Below are 20,458 nucleotides of genomic sequence, written 5' to 3' on the forward strand. Positions count from 1 at the left end.
TTTGATTATTCAAACAGATAAAAATGCCAGTGTTTACTATGCAGACAAGAAAAGTTACATTTGCTGTTCAGGTGTTTGAAAGTTAAGTGTTACTTAAAATTTTTGAACAAGGCATTTTAAGTTGTTTGTTCTCCTTTATTGGAGTAGGTAGCAGAGCAGTATCAGGAGAGGAGTAGAACAGGAAGAACGCAGAATTGAGACCTTTCAAAGTTTTGGCCCAAGTGCAGGGGTATGGGGACATCGTTTGAGCTCCCCGTTTCAGGTGCCAAAATGTTGTGGGCCGGCCCTGTGTGTCACAAATTTGTGCTGAAGATTCTCATTTTTCTTTTACAATGAGCAGAAAATAATGTTTTTCCATGGGGGGGAAGCAATATGGTATGGAAAGAAGTGATTACTCTGAAATATTTCTTAGATGGTTAGACAGACTGCACTGAAAATTCACTTTTTCACTTCTAATCCTGTGAAAATCAATCCAAAATTTTCTGTTACTGCTGTGTCAGCAATGTAACATACTTAATGTAAATTATATTGATCCATTCAACATGCTGTGAGACTGAAAGGACATTTTCAATAATCTCATGTTTGCTGAAAATGCAGATGACGTGTAAAACTGAAAGGACCACAATATAACTTAGAAAAAATATGTTTTAAAATGTATTTAAAGGCATTTTCTCTTATGTTCCCACATTCTCACCCCCAGCTTTACTACAAAAATAACACCTAAAACTTGCATGTAATTTTTGGGAAACAATCAGGACACACTTTTATTACTTTTCTTATTCGTATAACCGTAATCTGTCTGTGTTTCAGTTCCGTCAATTATATAACTCAGTATGCAGTCCAAAAACAGACAAACCCAGCTCAGGTGAGCACTTTCCTGATATTCACAAAGGAGCAAGTTTGAAAAATATCTGAAGTAGCAGAGGTGAAAAACACTCATTCAAAAGACGGAAGCTGCCTTTACAGTGTTCCTGTAACCACTGTTTATCAAATTGCTTCTGACCTGTGAACCAGTCATACTAGTTCTTTTTTGGCCAAACAGGCTTGTGAGCTGTAGGTCTTTCCAAAGTACTATGCAGGGATGCTGGTATAGAAAAGTAAGGTGAAAGGAAATATAAAGACTGGTCCTGATTGGGTTTAGATATATAGTCAAAAGTAGGAATATTTCTGCTGTTGAGTTATACTTTTAGTTTATTTATAGTCTTTTTTATGGTGCTCATCACTGTAGTAATTGGGCACCTAAATTGCTTTAATAAATTGTGTCCTCACATCATTCATGTGCAGTAGGGAAGTGTTATTTCTGTTTTTACAGATGGAGAAACTAAGGCAGCAAGATTAATTGGTTTTCCTTAGGTCACACTGGTAGAGTCAGGAATACAATCCAGGTCTCCCAAGTGTGCCTTAATCACAAGACAATCCTGCATGGCATAGGATAGGACAGTTTTATGAAACTGTGACATACTAAAGGCATTCGTTCCATTTTGTGATAAATGATTTATTTCATGTATAAGGCAATTTCTGAGAGGTCAGGATTGGTGGCAGACATAGCAGTGCAGTCCTTCCAGGGTTATATTATAGCTCAATTACACTTGTTTTATTTTTGAAAGAGGAGGAAAAGCAATGGCATATCTGTAAATGAGTTAGGAAGGTAAAGTTACTTTCCTGACCTCTTACAGCATAGAGGAAATCTTACTAGATCATGGCACTGTAAACTTGAGCCACCAGATTGACATATAATGAATCTAGCCATGCAGTTATAGAACAGCACAAGCATAACATCTTAAACTTAGATATTAGAATACGTGCTTCACTGTTAACTTTAGAAATCATATCTGAGAGAAGTTTCATGGTTGAAATGTCATGGCTACATTTATTTTATATTTTCACCGTGAATTTAAGGTGACACCTTAGTTCCAGAATACAAGCAATGGTCTAGATTGTGTTTTTATCCCATTTCCCACCTTGGGGATGAAGAGAATATGATGAGGCAGGCATGAGGTTTCCATAGGCTATGCAAAGGCAACATCGGCTACGCCTTTTAATAGGTTGCAGCGGGAACTTTCTCTCACTCTGATCCAGCTCTGTTGGCTGGACTTATGGTTCTTCAATTGCCCTTCGCCACCCTGTATGGTGTTTCTAGGGCTGCTGTCAATGCTAAAGTGCCCCAGCCCTTTTGCACCTACAATAAAAGGACTGCAATTATGCCAGGTCTCTGTTCAAGAGCACATTTATGAGGAAAGTTTCTTTGTGCCCTCCTCTCCCTCCCCCACAATCCCAACTCCCAATTTTTCTGTGCAGCTGTGCAAGGCTAGGTACAATCTAACCCTTTGATATGAATTTTATGTCCTTGTCTCTTTCTATAATAGTATAATCACAGTGAGCCATAGGGGCATGCATTTCATAATTATCCTTGTTTTGTGGTTGTAGGCAATTGGCCTGCAGCTTTATATCTCACCTGAGTTGTGCTGTTCTGATATAATACGCTTCTCCCAGACTTTATTCTCTAATCCATTATTTTTAAATAACTTCTTCCTGTTTGACTTTCAGTTGTCTTTACTGTCTTCTTAGCTTTTTATCTCCACAAACTCCATGGGGAGGTCTGGAGAAACTTATACCCTTGAATGCCTCTCTTTCATTCATTCACTTTCATCATGGCAAAACGTTTTCCCCCTAGGAAGTAACATTCTCTTTGATTACTTGAAAACATGGGCCTGTTTCTCATTTTTAAAGTAATCTTCTTCACTATCCCTCGATGCGAGGATGCTGTCTGCTAAAGGGATTCATTGATTGATTTTTAAGTGTCCGAGGAGCCCAGTTCATGCCTTGCAGATTTTCCCTCAGAAGTGACAGATGTGATCTTGGAGGAGACATAGTTGTTGGCTGGAGTGTTGTTCCCTTTTTTCCTCCTTTGTTGTTTCTCTGTCTCATGAGCACATCCATTCTCCTCAAAGTGAGCTGTGGCTTCGCGTAGGGTGAGGCGCCACAGTGTTCTGTTCCATGCCAAGTCCTCCCAGTTTGTTGGGTTGATGCCTCCCTTTTTAAGGTGTACTTTCCACTGCCCTCCATGAGCCCTTCTTCGCTGACTTAACTGAGAGAAGAGTACTTGCTTTGGGAGGCGAATTTCAGCCATACGTACACAGTGGACAGCCCAACGGAGTTGGTTTTTCATGACCTGCTGGTGTTGGCTGCAGAAAGAACACTGATGTTAGTGCATCGGTCTTCCCAGCTGATTCTGAGAATCCTCCTCAGGCAGCACTGCTGGAACCACTCCAGCTGCTTGAGATGTCATCTGTAGGTTACCCAGGTCTCACACCCATAGAGAAGGGTGGGGATGACAACGGCATTGTAAGCCAAGATCTTGGTAGCTGTTTGCAGATTCCTATCATTGAATACTTGTTTGAATAGTCTTCCAGAGGATGTGCTAGCACAGCGGATCCTGTATTTGATTTCTGTATCAATACTGGCTGTTTGGGAGAGGTGGCTGCCAAGGTACAGAAAATGGTCCACATTTTCCAGGGGTTCTCCGCTGATGGTGATTTGTTAAGTTCAAAGAGTAGTTTGTGCAGGTGAGGATTGGTAGAGTACCTTGGTTTTCCCGATGTTGAGAGAGAGAGACCCAGGCTGTGATAGGCATCTGCAAAAAGATTTAGGGTACTTTGCAGGTTGGCCTTTGTGTGTGGGAGAATGATCCAATCATCTGCATACTGAAGATCAGTGATGCCAATTCTCATGATCTTAGATTTTGTTTGGAGACGTCAGACACTCAGGAGTTGACCATCCATATGATACTCAATCCCTATTGCATCAGGAAGGTGGTCACAGATAAGAATCAGGAGCACGGCAAGGTAAATGGAGAAGATTGTTGGAGCAATGACACAATCCTGCTTGACACCAGTGCAAATGATGAATGGTTTGGTCTCTGAGCCATTGCACAGCATGGTGGCAGTCATCCCATCATGGAATACAATACCTCAAGGAAGATTCACTGATAAGAGATCCCATCAGGATTTTGCAGAATGGTGTTCTATATGTGTGGGAAAACTTGGTGTTTGCCATTCTGTGCATTCTTATGGAGAGAGGGAGTCTGCAGGAAAAGGCTTTGGGGTCAGAATGCAAATCATGCTCCCTTACAATTTCAGTTTTACTTCATTTAAATGCTTTTTTAAAACACAGTTATATAGGAGCCAAATGATGCCATCTTCAAAAAATCCATCCTTGGACAGCCATCTGACTTCAGCATAGATAACAAAATCATTGAATTACTGTTATATTCTTAATACAATGGCTTTAAATTGTGGTCATTTTTAAGACTTTGTCGAAATAATGATTTATCAATCTATCCTGATGTCTCAGTGTATAGGGCAAAGAAATGTGACCATGTGCTGATCCAGCCTTGAGACTCTTAACTCCTCAGGCAAATAAGTAGTAGGAGTTGAGTGTGTTATGGAAGTGATTCTTTATTTTCAAGGTTGAGGAGAAAAATGGGAAGTTGTACTTTTCTGGTTACAGAACTGCCTGCTCCCTTCAGACACAGGTTGAATACAGTGGTTCTAGCTCCTCTTAAGAAAGGGGAAAACGAATTATACTTGGAGAAATGACTCAAAATAATTGGATGAGTGAAAGCCATATAACCTTTCCTCAACACACTAATGAATCACTGCTTTGATGATGCATCCCTTATTATATGCCTTTGAAGGGGCAAGAGCAAGTCTTATGCTCAGAAGCTATTATTTCCAGCTACCACCCCACCCAAAAAAATATATTAACTATAGTCATTGCTCACGCTCCAGTGTGACCTAGTGGAGAGAGGCAATGTAGACTTGTGGATTGAGCAAGTCACTTAACCTGTCTGTGCCTCAGTTTGACCACCTGTAAAATGAGGATAATGATACTGACCTCTTTTGTAAAGCACTTTGAGATATATGGATGAAAAACACAATGTAAGAGCTAGGTATAATAATAATAATGTCGCTTACAATAACCTAATATTCTTCATAGAAAGCTGATTTATGGAAAAGCAGTATGAAATGATATATATATCACCATGGGAAGAACCCTTTTCTGATATCAGTTATGTTTTTATTTTAGCAAGATAACTGTGTCATTTTTCTTTTCAATCATAGTTGGAGTTCTATTACTCCTGAGAGCTATTATTTTCTCAGAAGTTATATCAAACTGCTTCCATGAATCCATCACTACATCTTTGTGTCCAGAACAATTGGTACCACAATACAAAAGTATCACATAACAAAGATCTTCTGTCATATCGAGTTCACAATAGCATCTTTCATACCCATTAACACATGGAACTGTCAGAGATATCAAGAATGTCATGGCAAGGCCAGTATGTATTGGTATAGCCAAATTGTTCCTTACATTTTTCTTTTTTCCTGAGCTATCTGATTTTTATAGTAGTTTCTCTAAAATTGAACAGTTGGATTTGTTTGAGCTCCTTCTGCATTTTTCCTTTATTCAGAACAATATCTCTATTGCTTTATGTTTACTGAGACGTAAGTATTTATCATTTCAATATTTCCCTTCTGGCTCACTAGGCCTGGATGGTTTTACACAAATCAGAATCTTGTTTGGCCATGCCCCATGTGGACATTCCTAAAGTTGGAAGCTTCCTGAGGTTGGCCTTCTTGATCTGATCAAGAGCCAACCCCTTTTACGGGTTTTTATTGAGACTCCTCTGGAATCTCTTGATGTTCCACTCTTTTGAATTTCACGCTGGCTCTTGATCTCAAAGTCTTTGCTCCTATCCACTAACCCAAACAAAAACAGTAGAGTTCTAATACTGACTTATTCCCTAGTTCCTGCTTTGCACGATGGTTAATAAGTGATTTGGGCTGCTATCTTCTTGCAGATGACAGGAATGTGCTTACGAGTCCTTGGGCAGGATCATAGGGTTTTTCTATAGATTCATGTTATGAAGATTTCAAAAGCTTTCCTCTTTCATGTTGCCTAACAATAATATCTTCAGTGTATAATATCTTGAAGGCTCTTAAAGCACTTGAGAAAGTGTTACACAAAAGATAGAGATATTTGAGGTAAAATAGAAAGATTACTTCATACTGAAACGTAGTTACTTCTTGTGAAATAAGTCCACTATTTAAGAGGGCATAGCATCATTACATGACCTTTTAGGACAGGAAGTGAAAATACTTTATCCAATTGAAATTACAGGGAAAATTTAGAATGTAATTTTACTAACTGAAATTTTTCCAGGAAAGCAAAGTTAATATCTGTACCATTTCAAAAAGTGCCATAAGACATGTTATGACCATGAGTGAACAAGACCTCTTCTTGATATTTCATCCAAAAGACAATGCTTCCAGGAGCACAGTGCCACCTAACACCATGCTAGGGTACCATTCAGTATTGATTCTAAGGGCAGATTGCCATCCACTGAATCACTGACACTAATTCCTGCAATGCGTGCATTCACTGGAGATTTCTTGTCTAGTTACTAACCTGGCCCAACCCGGCTTTCCTCAGTATAACATTAGCAAGTGTAACCCTTCTGCTAGGTGGAGTTGGCAGCAACATGGGCAGGGTTAAATATCTAGGAGTTCCATGTAACAATGCATAACAGAACTTTGGTCAGTGAAGACTCAGAGTTCAGAGGTGCATTCACATGGGTTCACCTCCTAACCCGAAAAGGGGATGGGAGACGTCAAGCACATGGACGATGGGTATCACAGGCCAGGGGAGGCTGAGCATCCCCAAACATCCTGACATGGCCAAGCCTGTGCTCTGCCTCCAGGCTCACTCCTGCCTGCTTCCAGTTCTTGCTCTTCCCCCGTGGCCCAGGCTAGGGATAGGGTGGGTCAGCCTGCAGCCAGGACCCAGAGGGGCTGGGAATGCTAGAGTCGCACTACCTGCCTGCCTGGGGTTGGAGGTGCAGGGACCGTGCCATCCACCCGGCGCTCTGGGGCTGGGGGTGTTGGGATGGGGGGGAGCAGTGGCCACAGAAGGGTGGCTATGGGCTCTAGCAGGAAGTTGAGGGAGGGACAAGGCCTTGGGCAGAAGTGGTGGGGCCAGTGGCTAGCCTCCCCCCAGAGGCAGTTCACACACCGCCCATGGTCAAGCAATACCTCCGCTGCTTCCTCCATCTCTGCAATGTGGTTGCTGCTGTTATCTCTGCCACCACTGGCCACAGCTGTTGCCACAGTTATATCTGCTGCTCCTCACCCATTGTTATCATTGATCCTGTGTGCCACTCACTGGCATTTCTGCAATGCCTCATTCTGAGATTCCACTACTTGGTCCAGCTCTCAGTGATTTCACTGAGTAGGTGTAGAACTTCTCTGCTGCTGCCTCTTCATTGTTTTTCACTGCAACACTGTCCTGACACCACATCTATGGCGTAGCCCATAGACCTGCTCCTCAGTGATTTCAATTCTAGTAATCATTGAACAGAACCAAGGATTCTCAATTGAATCCAATCAGCTCTACTCTTAAACACTGGAGAGGGGAGAGTCAAATGGTGTCTAGGATGCTCTAGGCAGAGTACACACCATCAGATAGGAACATCTGTCCCCACCCTCTCTCATCTTTACTCAGACTTGGCATCCCTATCCATTGCTTAGTAAGTGAGGTTCAATTTAGGGTGACTCCCTCCATCAGGGCATGATGAGCAGGGATCTTAGAAATCTGTTTGCCATGGAAAAATGCAGAATTTGTATTTCCATAGAGAATCTTTAGTTTTTACCTTTTTTGAAAAAGTAAAAACATATACAGTGGAATCCCATTTATCCGTGCGACTGACAGCCAGAGCCCTAGCCACTATCAGTCCTGGGTGGCTGGTGGTTTGGTTGATACAGAGAGCTGGATAATTTTCTTATACTGAGTGAGGGCACTGATAGGCTTCGAACTTGCTTAAAAATTGTAACTATATCAATTAAAAACATTGTGTTCAACTGATACATATATATATATATATATATATATCAGCATTTCATTTTAATCACAGATAAATGAGGATTTTTATCTTTTTTATTGGCGAATGTTGACGTTTTTTAATAGTGGAAAACTAGGATTCCTGATAAGTACAGTACTGCTGCACTTTACTGTTACGGCAGGGAAAACAACGTTTCAGGACCCCTGCATTCAATACTAACATGAATTGAAGCCAAAAAAAAGCCAAAATTGATCATTTTTAAAGCAGTTCTGTCTGCTGAACCTAGGGAGAGTAAGTGTGTCCATGCAAATACGGTTCTGCTCCTGAAGTCTTTTCTTCCAGTTCATCACTAAATGTCAGGGGAGAGCTCATTCAGACCCGGCTTACTTTTTCCCCCCAGGAAAGAATTTGTCGATCTGGCAAATTGCACTCCATATTGTACCAGGTCCACTAGTTCTCCTCATAGGGTCTTAGGAAGCCTACCATAGGTGCCACAAGCCTATGAGGTAAGTACATAATTTCTTCCTCAGGTGCATCATAAGTTAACCTGTTTACTGGCCTTATAACCCTGTTAAGCCTGTTGAGAGTGGGCATTGCACGGGCAGAGGGGACTGCTCCTGGGGCTAGAGAAGGTGAGGGTTCCTCAGATACTGCATAGACCTTTGCATCTATGGTTCTAGTATTGGAGGGCCCGGGGCACCAAGAACACCTTCCACTTGTATGATCCCACTGTCCAAAAATCGAAGTGTGTCGTCACATCCTGTCTTTTTTCAAGGATGTTTGGGAATGCTGGTAGGTCAGGCCCGTTACTCCAGGGTGGTCTCATTGGTGGCATGAAGAAGTGGAGCTTACACAGGGTTCAACAGATCAAGGCCAGAATCAGTTTCCATTCTAGGCTATAGCACGGTAGTGTTCTTCTCTTCAGACTCATTCTCAGGTGTGCTGAGTAGGGGTGTCCATGCAAAGATGTCGGGGGAGAGCTCATTCAGACCCTGCTTATACAAGTTATAGTGTAGAGATATTTTTGGTTATGTGGTGTTTAAGCCATAGGATCTGAATAGTCTCTGGCTAAACAAATTCTATTTTAGCAAGAGAGAGCCCTTCTTAAAACTGAACAGAATTTAGCTCGCACACACAAATCTTCAGGTGGTGTAAAGCCCACACAGCTGATGTATGCTACGTACTACTGCCTCTTGCCTCCAGCCCAAATGCCCTGGGTTGCTTTGATTTGTGCCAGGGGCTGAACTGGCCTCAGATGGGAAGCACCAAATGTATCTCAGGGAGATCCAAGGATGTGACCCAGTATATTTTCCCTTTGTTATTTAAATGAGTATTTCTCCCAGCCATCAAGGCAGAATGTAATTTCTTTTGCAGAATATGGACAGTGCAGGTTTAAGATATATACATTATTTTTGTTATAAATTTCCCAGTTTCCTACTTCCAAGGATCTAACAGAGCATGTTCTGTTCTGATTTCCAGCATGTGCAAACCTCACTGGAGACACAGTTCAGTGCAGTTGTAAGGGAAAAACTTAGCCTAATATATTTTATTCTTCTGAGTTTTACAGGTCTAAGTAATATATTGTTTTTCTAGAGCACCCACCACCCCTGTATCTAAACATGATATCTTCTTCTATGAAGCAGTTACACCACTTGGTTGAAAGGCATCGATAAAAGTGTAAAGTATAATTATTACTGATAAAAATTGAAAATTAGTCCATCTAAGGGTTCTTGTCTTCCCAATGAAAACAAAACTTTACTATCCTTCAAATTAAGATTCAATAATTGAGTTGTTTGTCCAGTCCCATCAGTAACTGCTTCTGCTTGATAACTAGGTTTTTTCTTTTTCAGTTTAATTTTGTGGGAGGCAGTTCTGAGACATTCCAGTAACAAACTAAAAAAGATTCTACACCTACCAGAGCAGACTTCAATTAAGCCTGATACAAATGTTATCTATTTCAATCTCTGCCACATTGATCCTTGGTGAAATAACCTGCTGGTTCCCAGAATTGGGGGACTTTATCTCGCTTAAATGATACACTCTTTTACAGTACTTTTATTTATCCGGAAGTAATTATAATGAATTTAGAACCAATAATTTACTATGTAACCAAATTTAACATGTGAAACCTTTAAAAGTGTACCATAGTTTTAATGTAGGAATAAGTAACATAAAGTGTTCCTATTTGAAAAATATCTCCTTCCTCCCCCTCCAATATAGGGTCCTCCTGGGTTATATTGATTTCAAAATTCCTTAAACAGGCATTATAACCAGGTAGGGAAGTTAAGTGTGTGTGTGTGTGTGTGTGCGCGCGAGAGAGATTTGTCAACTGGACTGGATTCCACCACCAGAGTGGCACAAGCAGGTCAGAAGCTTAATCCAAAATCTGTCCCTTTAGATGTTATTTATATGGAAAACTCTGACAGTAAAGATTACAGTCTGGGCACTGTGTAGTATTTTGATTTAGGATATAGGTAGGTAAGAGCTCATGGGAAGCAAGTCTAAGGGGAAAAACAATTGAAGACAGTTGGCAGTTTTTCAGAGACATTATTAAGGGCACAAGAGGAAACTATCCCACTGCGTAGGAAAGATAGAAAGTATGGCAAGAGATCACCCTGGCTTAACCAGGAGATCTTCAATGATCTAAAAATCAAAAAAGAGTCCTACAAAAAATTAAAACTAGGTCAAATTACAAAGGATGAATATAAACAAATAACACAAGTACGTAGGGACAAAATTAGAAAGGCCAAGGCACAAAACAAGATCAAACTAGCTAGAGATATAAAGAGTAACAAGAAAACATTCTACAAATACATTAGAAGCAAGAGGAAGACTAAGGGCAGAGTAGGCATGTTACTCAATGTGGGGAACAATAACAGAAAATGTGGAAATGGCAGATGTGCTTAATGACTTCTTTGTTTTGGTTTTCATCAAGAAGGTTGGTGGTGATTGGACGTCTAACGTAGTGAATGGCAGTGAAAATAATGTAGGATCAGAGGCTAAGGTAGGGAAAGAATGAGTTAAAAATTACTTAGACATGTTAGATGTCTTCAAGTCACCAGGGCCTGGTGAAATGCATTTTAGAATACTCAAGGAGCTGACTGAGGAGATATCAGAGCCATTAGTGATTATCTCCAAAAAGTCATGGAAGATGGGAGAGATTCCAGAAGACTGGGAAAGGGTAAATATAGTGCCCATCTATAAAAAGGGAAATAAGGACAACCGGGAAATTACAGATCAGATAAACTTGTGTACCTGGAAAGATGATGGAGGAAATAATTAAGCAAACAGTTTGCAAACATCTAGAAGATAATAAGTTGATAAGTAACAGCATGGATTTGTCAAGAACAAATTGTGTCAAACCAACCTGATAGCTTTCTTTGACAGGGTAACAAGCCTTGTGGATGGGGGGAAGCAGTAGACATGGTATTTCTTGACTTTAGTAAAGCTTTTGATTCTGTCTCACATGACCTTCTCATAAACAAACCAGGGAAATGCAACCTAGATGGAGCTACTATAAGATTGGTGTATAACTGCTTGGAAAACCGTTCCCAGTGAGTTGTTCACAGTCATGCTGGAAGTGCATAACGAGTAAGGTCCCACAGGGATCAGTTCTGGGTCTGGTTCTGTTCAATATCTTCATCAGTGATTTAGATAATGGCATAGAGAGTACACTTGTAAAGTTTGTGCACGATACCAAGGTGAGAGGAGTTGCAAGTGCTTTGGAGGATAGGATTATAATTCAAAGTGATCTGGACAAAGTGGAGAAATTGTCTGAAGTAAGTCGGATGAAATTCAATAAGGACAAATGCAAAGTACTCCACTTACGAAGGTACAATCCTAGGAAATGACTGCCTAGGAAAGAGTACTGTGGAAAGGGATCTGGGGGTCATAGTGGACCACAAGCTAAATATGAGTCAACAGTATAACATTGTTGCAAAAAAAGCGAACATCATTCTGGAGTGTATTAGCAGGAATGTTGTAAGCAAGACACAAGAAGTAATTCTTCCACTCTATTCGTGCTGATACTCAACTAGAGCATTTTGTCCAGTTCTGGGCACCACATTTCAGGAAAGATGTGGACAAATTGGAGAAACTCCAGAGATGAGCAACAAAAATGATTAAAGGTCTAGAAAACATGACCTATGAGGGAAGATTGAAAAAACTGAGTTTGTTTAGTCTGGAAAAGAGAAGACTGAGAAGGGGACATGATAACAGTTTTCAAGTACATAAAAGGTTGTTACAAGGAGGGGAGAACAATTGTCTTAACTTCTGAGGAAAGGACAAGAAGCAATGGGCTTAAATTGCAGCAAGACTGGTTTATGTGGGACATTAGGAAAAAATTCCTAACTGTCAGGGTGGTTAAGCACTGAAATAAATTACCTAGGGAGGTTGTGAAATCTCCATCATTTGAAATTTTTAAGAGCAGGTTAGACAAACACCTGCCAGGGATGGTCTAGATAATACTTGGTCCTGCCATGAGTGCAGGGGACTGTGCTAGATGGCCTCTTGAGGTCCCTTCAAGACCTATGATTCTACAGGTATCAACCTGCATTATACTATAAAGGCAGCTTCTACAATATAGTCCCAATTATTCTTTATAAAAAGCATTCTAAAGTGCAATTCTCATAATCAACAGGTAGAGATCTGTCGTTTCTCATCCAAATAATTATAGCTGTAGAGATTCAGAACCAAATTTTCAAAGTCTCCATGTGAAAAACATGCACACCCGCACATACACCATAAATGGGTTAATTGTATACATTGACATCTAGTGCTCCTTGAATCAGCCATTCTTGTGTTCACATGAAAATGAGGGTGTGTATGTCTGAGTGTATTTATTGTTTGCTCAGACCATAATCTTTAATTTTTAATAGTTTGGCTTTACATTTATGAAAGAGACCAAAAATCAAACTTGGTAGTTTCTCTTTCAAAGGAACTGTGAAGATCTCTTTGATTGTCTAATGGTACTTTTCATAAACTTCCGTGAATAGCCATAGAAGTGAAAACTCAGTAAAGCCTCTTGAAGAGACAGAGCTCTCATATTTTAAAGTTATTAGACAAATAATGTGAGAAGGAAGCATTGCAGGAGTGCTAATTTTTCTCCCCTACTTATATATTCCTCATTGGTATTCCTCTTTGATATCTTTTGATCAGTCCTTTATAAAGCGCTAGGAGATCTACGGATGAAAAGCACTATATAAGAGAGAGGTTTCATTATTCAAACTAAGAAAATTAAACCCATTTTGTATCAGCCTGAGTTGAAAAATATGTTTCTTCTTGTCTAAATCTACAATCTTGGAAAAAGAATGCAGAACTTAAAGAAATTACAAATCTGGGGGCTATATACATATTACTTCTCAAAAGCTGTCTCATGGTTTACAAAACTCAGAGGTTTAACCTTCCCAAAGACAGATTATTAATTCCTCTTTTACCCTCAAAGACTTCAGTTTAAATTCTTGTTTCTTAATATGACCTGTGATGAACCTGAGAATAGAATGGAAAATTACAAACTTGAGTTGATATTTGCAAAGCTATTTAAGGGATTTAAAGAAATGTTTTCTGTAAAAACCTAATGGCTACTTTGAATATCTGAACCTTGCTGTCTAGAGTATTTCAAGTTTTTGCAGTGTTGGAATCCAAATATATTGTCACATTTTTTATGTCCCTCGTCGTTTCTGATTTCCAAACAGCCTTCTCTAAAGTTCTACATTTTTATTGCAGTACCTCTAGATTATATGTATTTCATTTAATCTTCCCTCCTATACCTAGCAGATAAAGGTTCAAATTACTTTGACAATACTGTCAGTCATTCCTTTAAATCCTTACCAGAGATTTTTTCCGTAGTTCTGCAGTCTGTTGTAATTAGGAAATATGACTTGGCCTTGAGTTCAGTTTTTTGTCACTGTAAGCTGCTAAACCTTAATACAAGATTTTCCAAGCTCTGTTTCATTTAAGGTGAGTAAAATTTACAGTAAGAAATAAATTGGGTCTATATAGAAAACCTTCAAATACACATGTAAATGAGCTGTTAATATATCATATATATAATGAGATATATAATATGGGCTTGATGCAGAAATTACTGGGTGAGTTCAGTGGCTTATGTTATGCAGGAGGTCAAATTATATTATTATAAAAGTTCCTTTTGGCTTTAAAATCTAAGATCAGATATATCACTGCCTATATTTTCATAGTTCATATTTTTCTAATGCAACCTGTCCTGCTGAATGTCAGAACTCTGACTTTACAAAGCTTCTGAATGCTCACAAGGTTTTTTTTTACCAAATTTATAAATTTTCCTTCTTGGTGGAGAGGACTACAGAATGTTTAATGACAGGTTTCAGAGTAGCAGCCGTGTTAGTCTGTATCTGCAAAAAGAACAGGAGTACTTGTGGCACCTTAGAGACTAACAGATTTATTTGAACATAAGCTTTCATCGGCTACAGCCCACTTCATGGGATGTATGTTCCAGTCTATGCATCTGATGAAGTGGGCTGTAGCCCACGAAAGCTTATGCTCAAATAAGAATGTTTAAATTATTTCATCAATATTTATGGCACAGAAGATATATGTGACGTGCAACCAATTCCATTATATATTCCAATGAGTTGACTCATTCCATAAGTTCCTTTTGGATATAAGCCCCAATTCAGGACATTAACTTTACTGGGACATAAGCACATGCTTATGTGCTGTCCTGAGGAGAGATGTTTTCCAGATTCAGAGTCTTAGTCTCTATGCTTGGTCTGTCACCTTCCTGTGCATGTATATATCTGATCACCTTAGCAATTATTTTTTCTTGCCAAAAAGTAAATTCTGTTAATATCAAGTATTTTCCTTGTCTACAGCTTGTTTTTTGAAGCTACTTCCAGGCTATTTGACATCTTCCTTTTTTACATTCCAAAGGCTCTCTTTGAATCCACACTATTTAAGATTAATTCTAAAGCGACAGTGGAGGTCCTCAGGATTTGATATGCATCTGTCTACAGGAGTCATGTTTCTCACCATCGTGAGGCTCTAAGGGTTCCTAGGGCATCTTATGTTTCCCAATTAATGTCTTCTGGCAAAATATAGGCCAGCTGTTTGTTTCAAGAAATTAATCATCTTTTAAATCCTTTACAGAGCACCAACTTACTCTTTCCTTCAGCTGTCCAGTGTGAAGAGTTTAATGACTTATTCACAAGCAAGGTTTCAGAGTAGCAGCCGTGTTAGTCTGTATCCGCAAAAAAAACAGGAGTACTTGTGGCACCTTAAAGACTAACAAATTTATTTTAGCATGAGCTTTCATGAGCTAAAGCTCACTTCTTCGGATGCATAGTATTTACTATGATAGCAGAGATGGTTTACTAGTCTAAACATCAGGTTTTAAATACCCAGACTCTCTGGAGCCACAGGTTTAACTCTCAGCAGGGCTGACCCATTGAAGCAGATAAATTAAGTTCTGTGTAGTTTAGGGTAGGGGAATATTTATGAGAACCTGTCTGCTCTTCGTGGACATTAAAAAAATCCCATTGAGCTATTCTCACAAGTAGGAGGTTGTTCCTGTATCCTTGATCTAAATTTCTGCTCTCTCACACTGTTATATAATGTGGTGAATACTGAGTGGGCATTCCACTACACCTGGTAGGTGCCAAATCCCTTTACTGACAATACATCATTTGTAAAGCGTCTGTAAGATGAAAAGCTTTATATAAATGCAAGATAATATGTTCTGTGATGTTCTGTGGGTTATGAGATTCCCTTCTGTATAGGTAACAATGGAATGCCAATTTCCTTGATTTTATGTGGCCTCTCAAGGCTCTCTCAAGTTCTCACTGAAGATTTTTTTTTCAGTGGTTTTCCTTGTAGGAAACTCTTGTGAAGTCCATAGGGATTTTTTCTGGTGATATTTTCATGGTTTATTTAAAGTGGCATTTCTAGAAATTTTGACAAATATTATGGTCCCCATAAGAAAAATAAGGAGGTGGCACGGACAGATACCATTGAAGACCCATCATAATTTAATAACCACTCATCTCTACCTGTTTCTCTACATAGTCAAGGCTTATTCTGTGCCCACACCATGCGCAATTCTACTGACTTCAGTATGGTTTCAGTGGGTTTAAGCGAGCGCAGAATTTGGCCTTTGATTTGTGGTTTATCATTATTTCGATGCACATAAATATAAGGTCAGTTCAGTTTTAAAATCAAATCTACTTACAAACGTCCTTACTTTGGGCAGAAAAGTCAGCGTTGTGGGACTCAGTCAGGTCACAGGCATTGAAAGGTAATAATTTAAAGCACAGTGGAAAGTGACTGAAAGTATATACATAAACTGTTCTAGAAAATGTTTCCAATGTTTGCTTTAATTCTTGAATAATCTATTGATACTTTCTATCACTATTTTCTTCTTCTAAATATTTTCCTGCATCTTAAAAAATTAACAAAGAATGATTTATATGTGGATATTCAAATAATATATAAAAATACAGCTGGTTGATGTAATATTATCTTTCCCAAAAGAATGTTTTAAATTTTTCCATACATATAAATTCAAGGCACATCTCAATACAAACAATAACTATCTATATTCAATCTATAGTAACTATTTGTCTCAAATTTGTTCTCTTCATCACGTCAACTGGTACTCAGCAGTCGTCATTAAGCTGCCTCTGCAGCTAATCATAATATTAGTTGGTAGCCAGCAGACAGATGAAGACTCATGTAGATTAACTGCTGAAATGCCCTAGAAATTGAACAGAAAGCCATCAAGAGATAAAGATATACCTTTATAAAATCAATAGGAATCTGACTGAAATTTATATTTTGTTATTTTATCTCCTTTATTATTGTTAATGATAATATCTATCTAGCACTTGTTATTAGTAGGTCTCAAAACATTTTACGTCATTATTCCCATTTTACACATGGGGAAACCAAGGCACAGAGAGGTAAAGTTACTTACCCATGGTCACTCAGCTAGCCACTAGGCCACATTGCATCCACTGCATATACCTACTTCACTTTTTATCATGTCTTCCCTATGTAAAATTAACGCAAAAAGCCATGTATTACATATTTAATATGTACAGGCCTTTTGCGAAAGGGTAGTCTCAATAAAAATTAAATTTGAAGCCAAATTGCTTCAATCAGTTTGCTTATTCTGAGGAACAGTGGGAATATACTGTCACTAATATCAATTTGTCTCTTTCTTTATCTGTGTCTTCATGCTGTTCAAAACTAAAATGAATATTTCTTGAGATGCTTGTTCATATTAGAAAGGGATTTTTTGGTTTTTGTTCCTTTCTCCCACACTTAAGAAATGTACTGTGATAATGATCATAAAAATAATGTTATTTCCAATGATTTAAGACAAAATTCTCTTCTCAGATCTACACAGCAGTACTCAACATGGATATTTTGCTCTCTCTATAGATGTAGAACTCTCATTAGTTGAATGGAATACGAATATCTCCCACACGGAGAAGAAGAACCTTGTGCCACATAACTTTGATGTAGTGCACAGGTTATCTTATCCCCTCTGTTTGATGCTGAATTAGGGTGTTTGCATTTACACAGAAAATAACATATCAGCATAGGACCTAATATTGCAAAATTATGTAACTGCATATTATATTTATTATAATTGTATATTATATTTATTATATTCTTTCACTTGCAATTCTTCACAGAGTGATGCAGGACAACTAGGATTACCTGAGGCTGCTGGACATAAAGGACAAAAGGGAGAAATTGTAAGCATCTGAGACATAAGGGCATAAGGAATTGCAAAATAACAACCAGCTTGTCACTGCTAAGTTTCCCGTAGTCTCATTCATCTGGTTTGTCACAATCTCCTTAGGAGGAGCAGATTACATACTTGATCAGACCTTTGGTCACTGGCCAGTGAGAGAAAGGAAGAAGAGAAAAAAATAACATTTATATATTTGTGTAATATTATACTGGGAAAAAATTCCTTAGTGAGCATGTCAAGTGCTCATTTCATGCCCTGAAACTAGAGACATAATTATTCATTTAATCATCTTAGCTTGCATGGCACCAGTGATTTAACCAGTCATATATGAATCCACTACTTTGTTCAATCCAGCCTTACTAATTGTCCCAACAGACTCTTGTGGAATTACACAGGTTGACTCTTTTATTCAATTAGTTCTAGACTTATACCTCTTTAATGTAGTTGAATTTTCATTTTTGTAGTGAAAAATCAGCTTTATCATTTGAAAGGACGCTCACCTACAGTATGTCTAACCTGCAGGAAAGTGCTGTGAATGCTATGGTACAGCAGTCTGATAGATGTTTGGCAGTGATTTGGGTGTACCGTGTGCTCAGAGGCAAGTTATGTAGACACTCCAAGCATTAGGCCTTTCAGGCTCTAGCTCTTGGGGGGGGGTCCCACAAATAGAACTGGGTGACATTTTCAGACAAATAGTTTATTCACTGGAAAATGCAGTTTTGATCACCCACATCTATTTGAAATTGGACACAAAGTAGCCAAATAAAAATTTGGGAGGCAGGTGGGGTGGAACTTAGATACCGTTCACAAAACAGATTTGTGTGTGTGTGCATGTTGCAGCTTCTAGCCCACACGTTAAGGCACTCACTCAGGATGTGGGAGCCTGGGTTCAATTCCCCTTCTTCTGGGTAAGGGATTTGAACTTTGGTTTTCTACATTGTGGAATGGTGCTCTAGCCACTGGAGTATGGGACCTTCTGGAGTGGGTTTCTCTCAGTCTCTTCTGGTCAAGCTGTTCTGCTGTGTATAAATAATGAAAGAGTCAGTGGAGCAGGGACGTGAATTTGGTTCTCTACCTCCTAGATGAGTCCCTTGACATCTAGGGTCATTGTCATTTTCTCTTGCTGGTCCAATCACTATTCAGGTATTTTATACAAAGTGGAGCAGCTTCAACGGGAGAGACTGAGAAAGAGCTGCCCAAGACTATGCTATAGGACAGGGGTTAGAGCACATTCTTGTAGTGTGGGAGACCCAACTTGATGTCCCTCTGCCAATGATGTTTTAATTACTTATACACGGTGGACCTGCTTGAATAGGAGAGATTGAGAAAAACACACATCAGAATATTCCCATAGTCCAGTAGCTAAGGTATGCTTCTACACTGAAAGACCCAAGTTCAAATCCCTTCTCTGCAGAGGGAAGAATTAAACCTGAGTCTTCCAGTTCCCTAGCTACTGTGCTAACAATTATAACATGGGAGGGGGACACACCACCATCTTCTCCTTCACTTTCTTTGCATTTAAATTAAAAAATGTCTGGAAACTAAATGATTAGTTTAAAAAAATGATTTATTTGCCCAAACCTAGTTTTTCACCTACTTGTTTAATTCACCGCAATTTTTCAGAATATTCTGGTTAAGATCAAACTGATTTTTTTAACCGCCAGTGAACTGAAAAATCAGTTATTTGCCTACCTCTTCCAAAACATACTCATATGATATGATGAATAACAAAGAATTGCATTACGAGGGTTGCCAGAAATAAATACTGGATTTTCCCTAGGCATCTAGGTTTTAATGGTTCCAAATGAAAAGAGAGAAATTTAGCACACAGCAGTTCTTAATCCAACCCCTAAGGGTAATAAAAGGTAATAATTGGAGATATACCAATCTCCTAGAACTGGAAGGGACCTTGAAAGGTCATTGAGTCCAGCCCCCTGCCTTCACTAGCAGGACCAATTTTTGCCCAAGATCCCTAAGTGGCCCCCTCAAGGATTGAACTCACAACCCTGGGTTTAGCAGGCCAATGCTCAAACCACTGAGCTATCCTTCCCTGCCCCCCCTTAAGTTTTATAAAGTGGTATGTTGGTCAGTGACCTCCAGTCCAGTGCCAGGGTTACTCCCTGCAGGAGTCAGTTATGCACTGGCCTGGAGATCCCACAGCCAGAATTATGTTTCTTCATCTGTCATCTTCAGACCCATGCATGTGGCCTAGCTGTTTGCAGGCTGCTTCTAAGTATCTGCCTGTCACAGCTAGCCATGGACTCACCGTGACAGGATTCTTCCCAGCCTGGCTCGTAGCCTTTCCAACCACCGTTAGGCTTCTCTCCACAACCAGCGTTAGGCAGCTGCCTCCAGCCTGCTACTGCAGTCATCATGCAGCCTCTTGTTCCCCCCCCAAGCTAGGTCCTCTTCTGGCAGTGCTTCCTTTTACTGAACTGGAGGGATTATGGAGCCCTCTACTTGCTGAACGTTGCATTGGAGGTTAACACAGTGCTCAGTAATGAGCCTGTAGGTTCATTGCAATATTTTTAATCTCCACTGTTTGTAATGCAGTTATATCCAACCCAAAAGTTCAAAAATCATGAGTCAATCCCCCTCCTAAATAATGAGATTTTGTTTTAAGAGATGATCTCATGTTTTTGGCCTTTTGATTTTTGAACACCCCTCAATGTTTGTGTGACAATTTCAGTTTTGGCACTGCTCTCAAATGTATAGAGTAAGTTGCTGCAGAAGGTCTCACTGGGGGACCCACATGAGCTCAAATTACAAAGATTTTTATAAAATGCTGCACGATTATGCAGATCATCTAGTTTATCCCC

At 39.3% G+C, this 20,458-nt stretch overlaps 1 protein-coding gene across 1 annotated transcript in view; it reads left to right on the plus strand.

The window, feature by feature from the left end:
- The window catches only part of COL19A1 (collagen type XIX alpha 1 chain), a 332,926-nt gene that overhangs the window by 224,694 nt on the left and 87,774 nt on the right, over positions 1-20,458 (plus strand). The window contains 1 exon segment of the mRNA XM_045008597.1: positions 17,578-17,640. Within this exon segment, the coding sequence (XP_044864532.1) occupies positions 17,578-17,640 (63 nt within the window).

This window comes from Mauremys mutica, chromosome 3 (genome assembly GCF_020497125.1).
Source record: "Mauremys mutica isolate MM-2020 ecotype Southern chromosome 3, ASM2049712v1, whole genome shotgun sequence".
Lineage (NCBI taxonomy): Eukaryota > Metazoa > Chordata > Testudines > Geoemydidae > Mauremys > Mauremys mutica.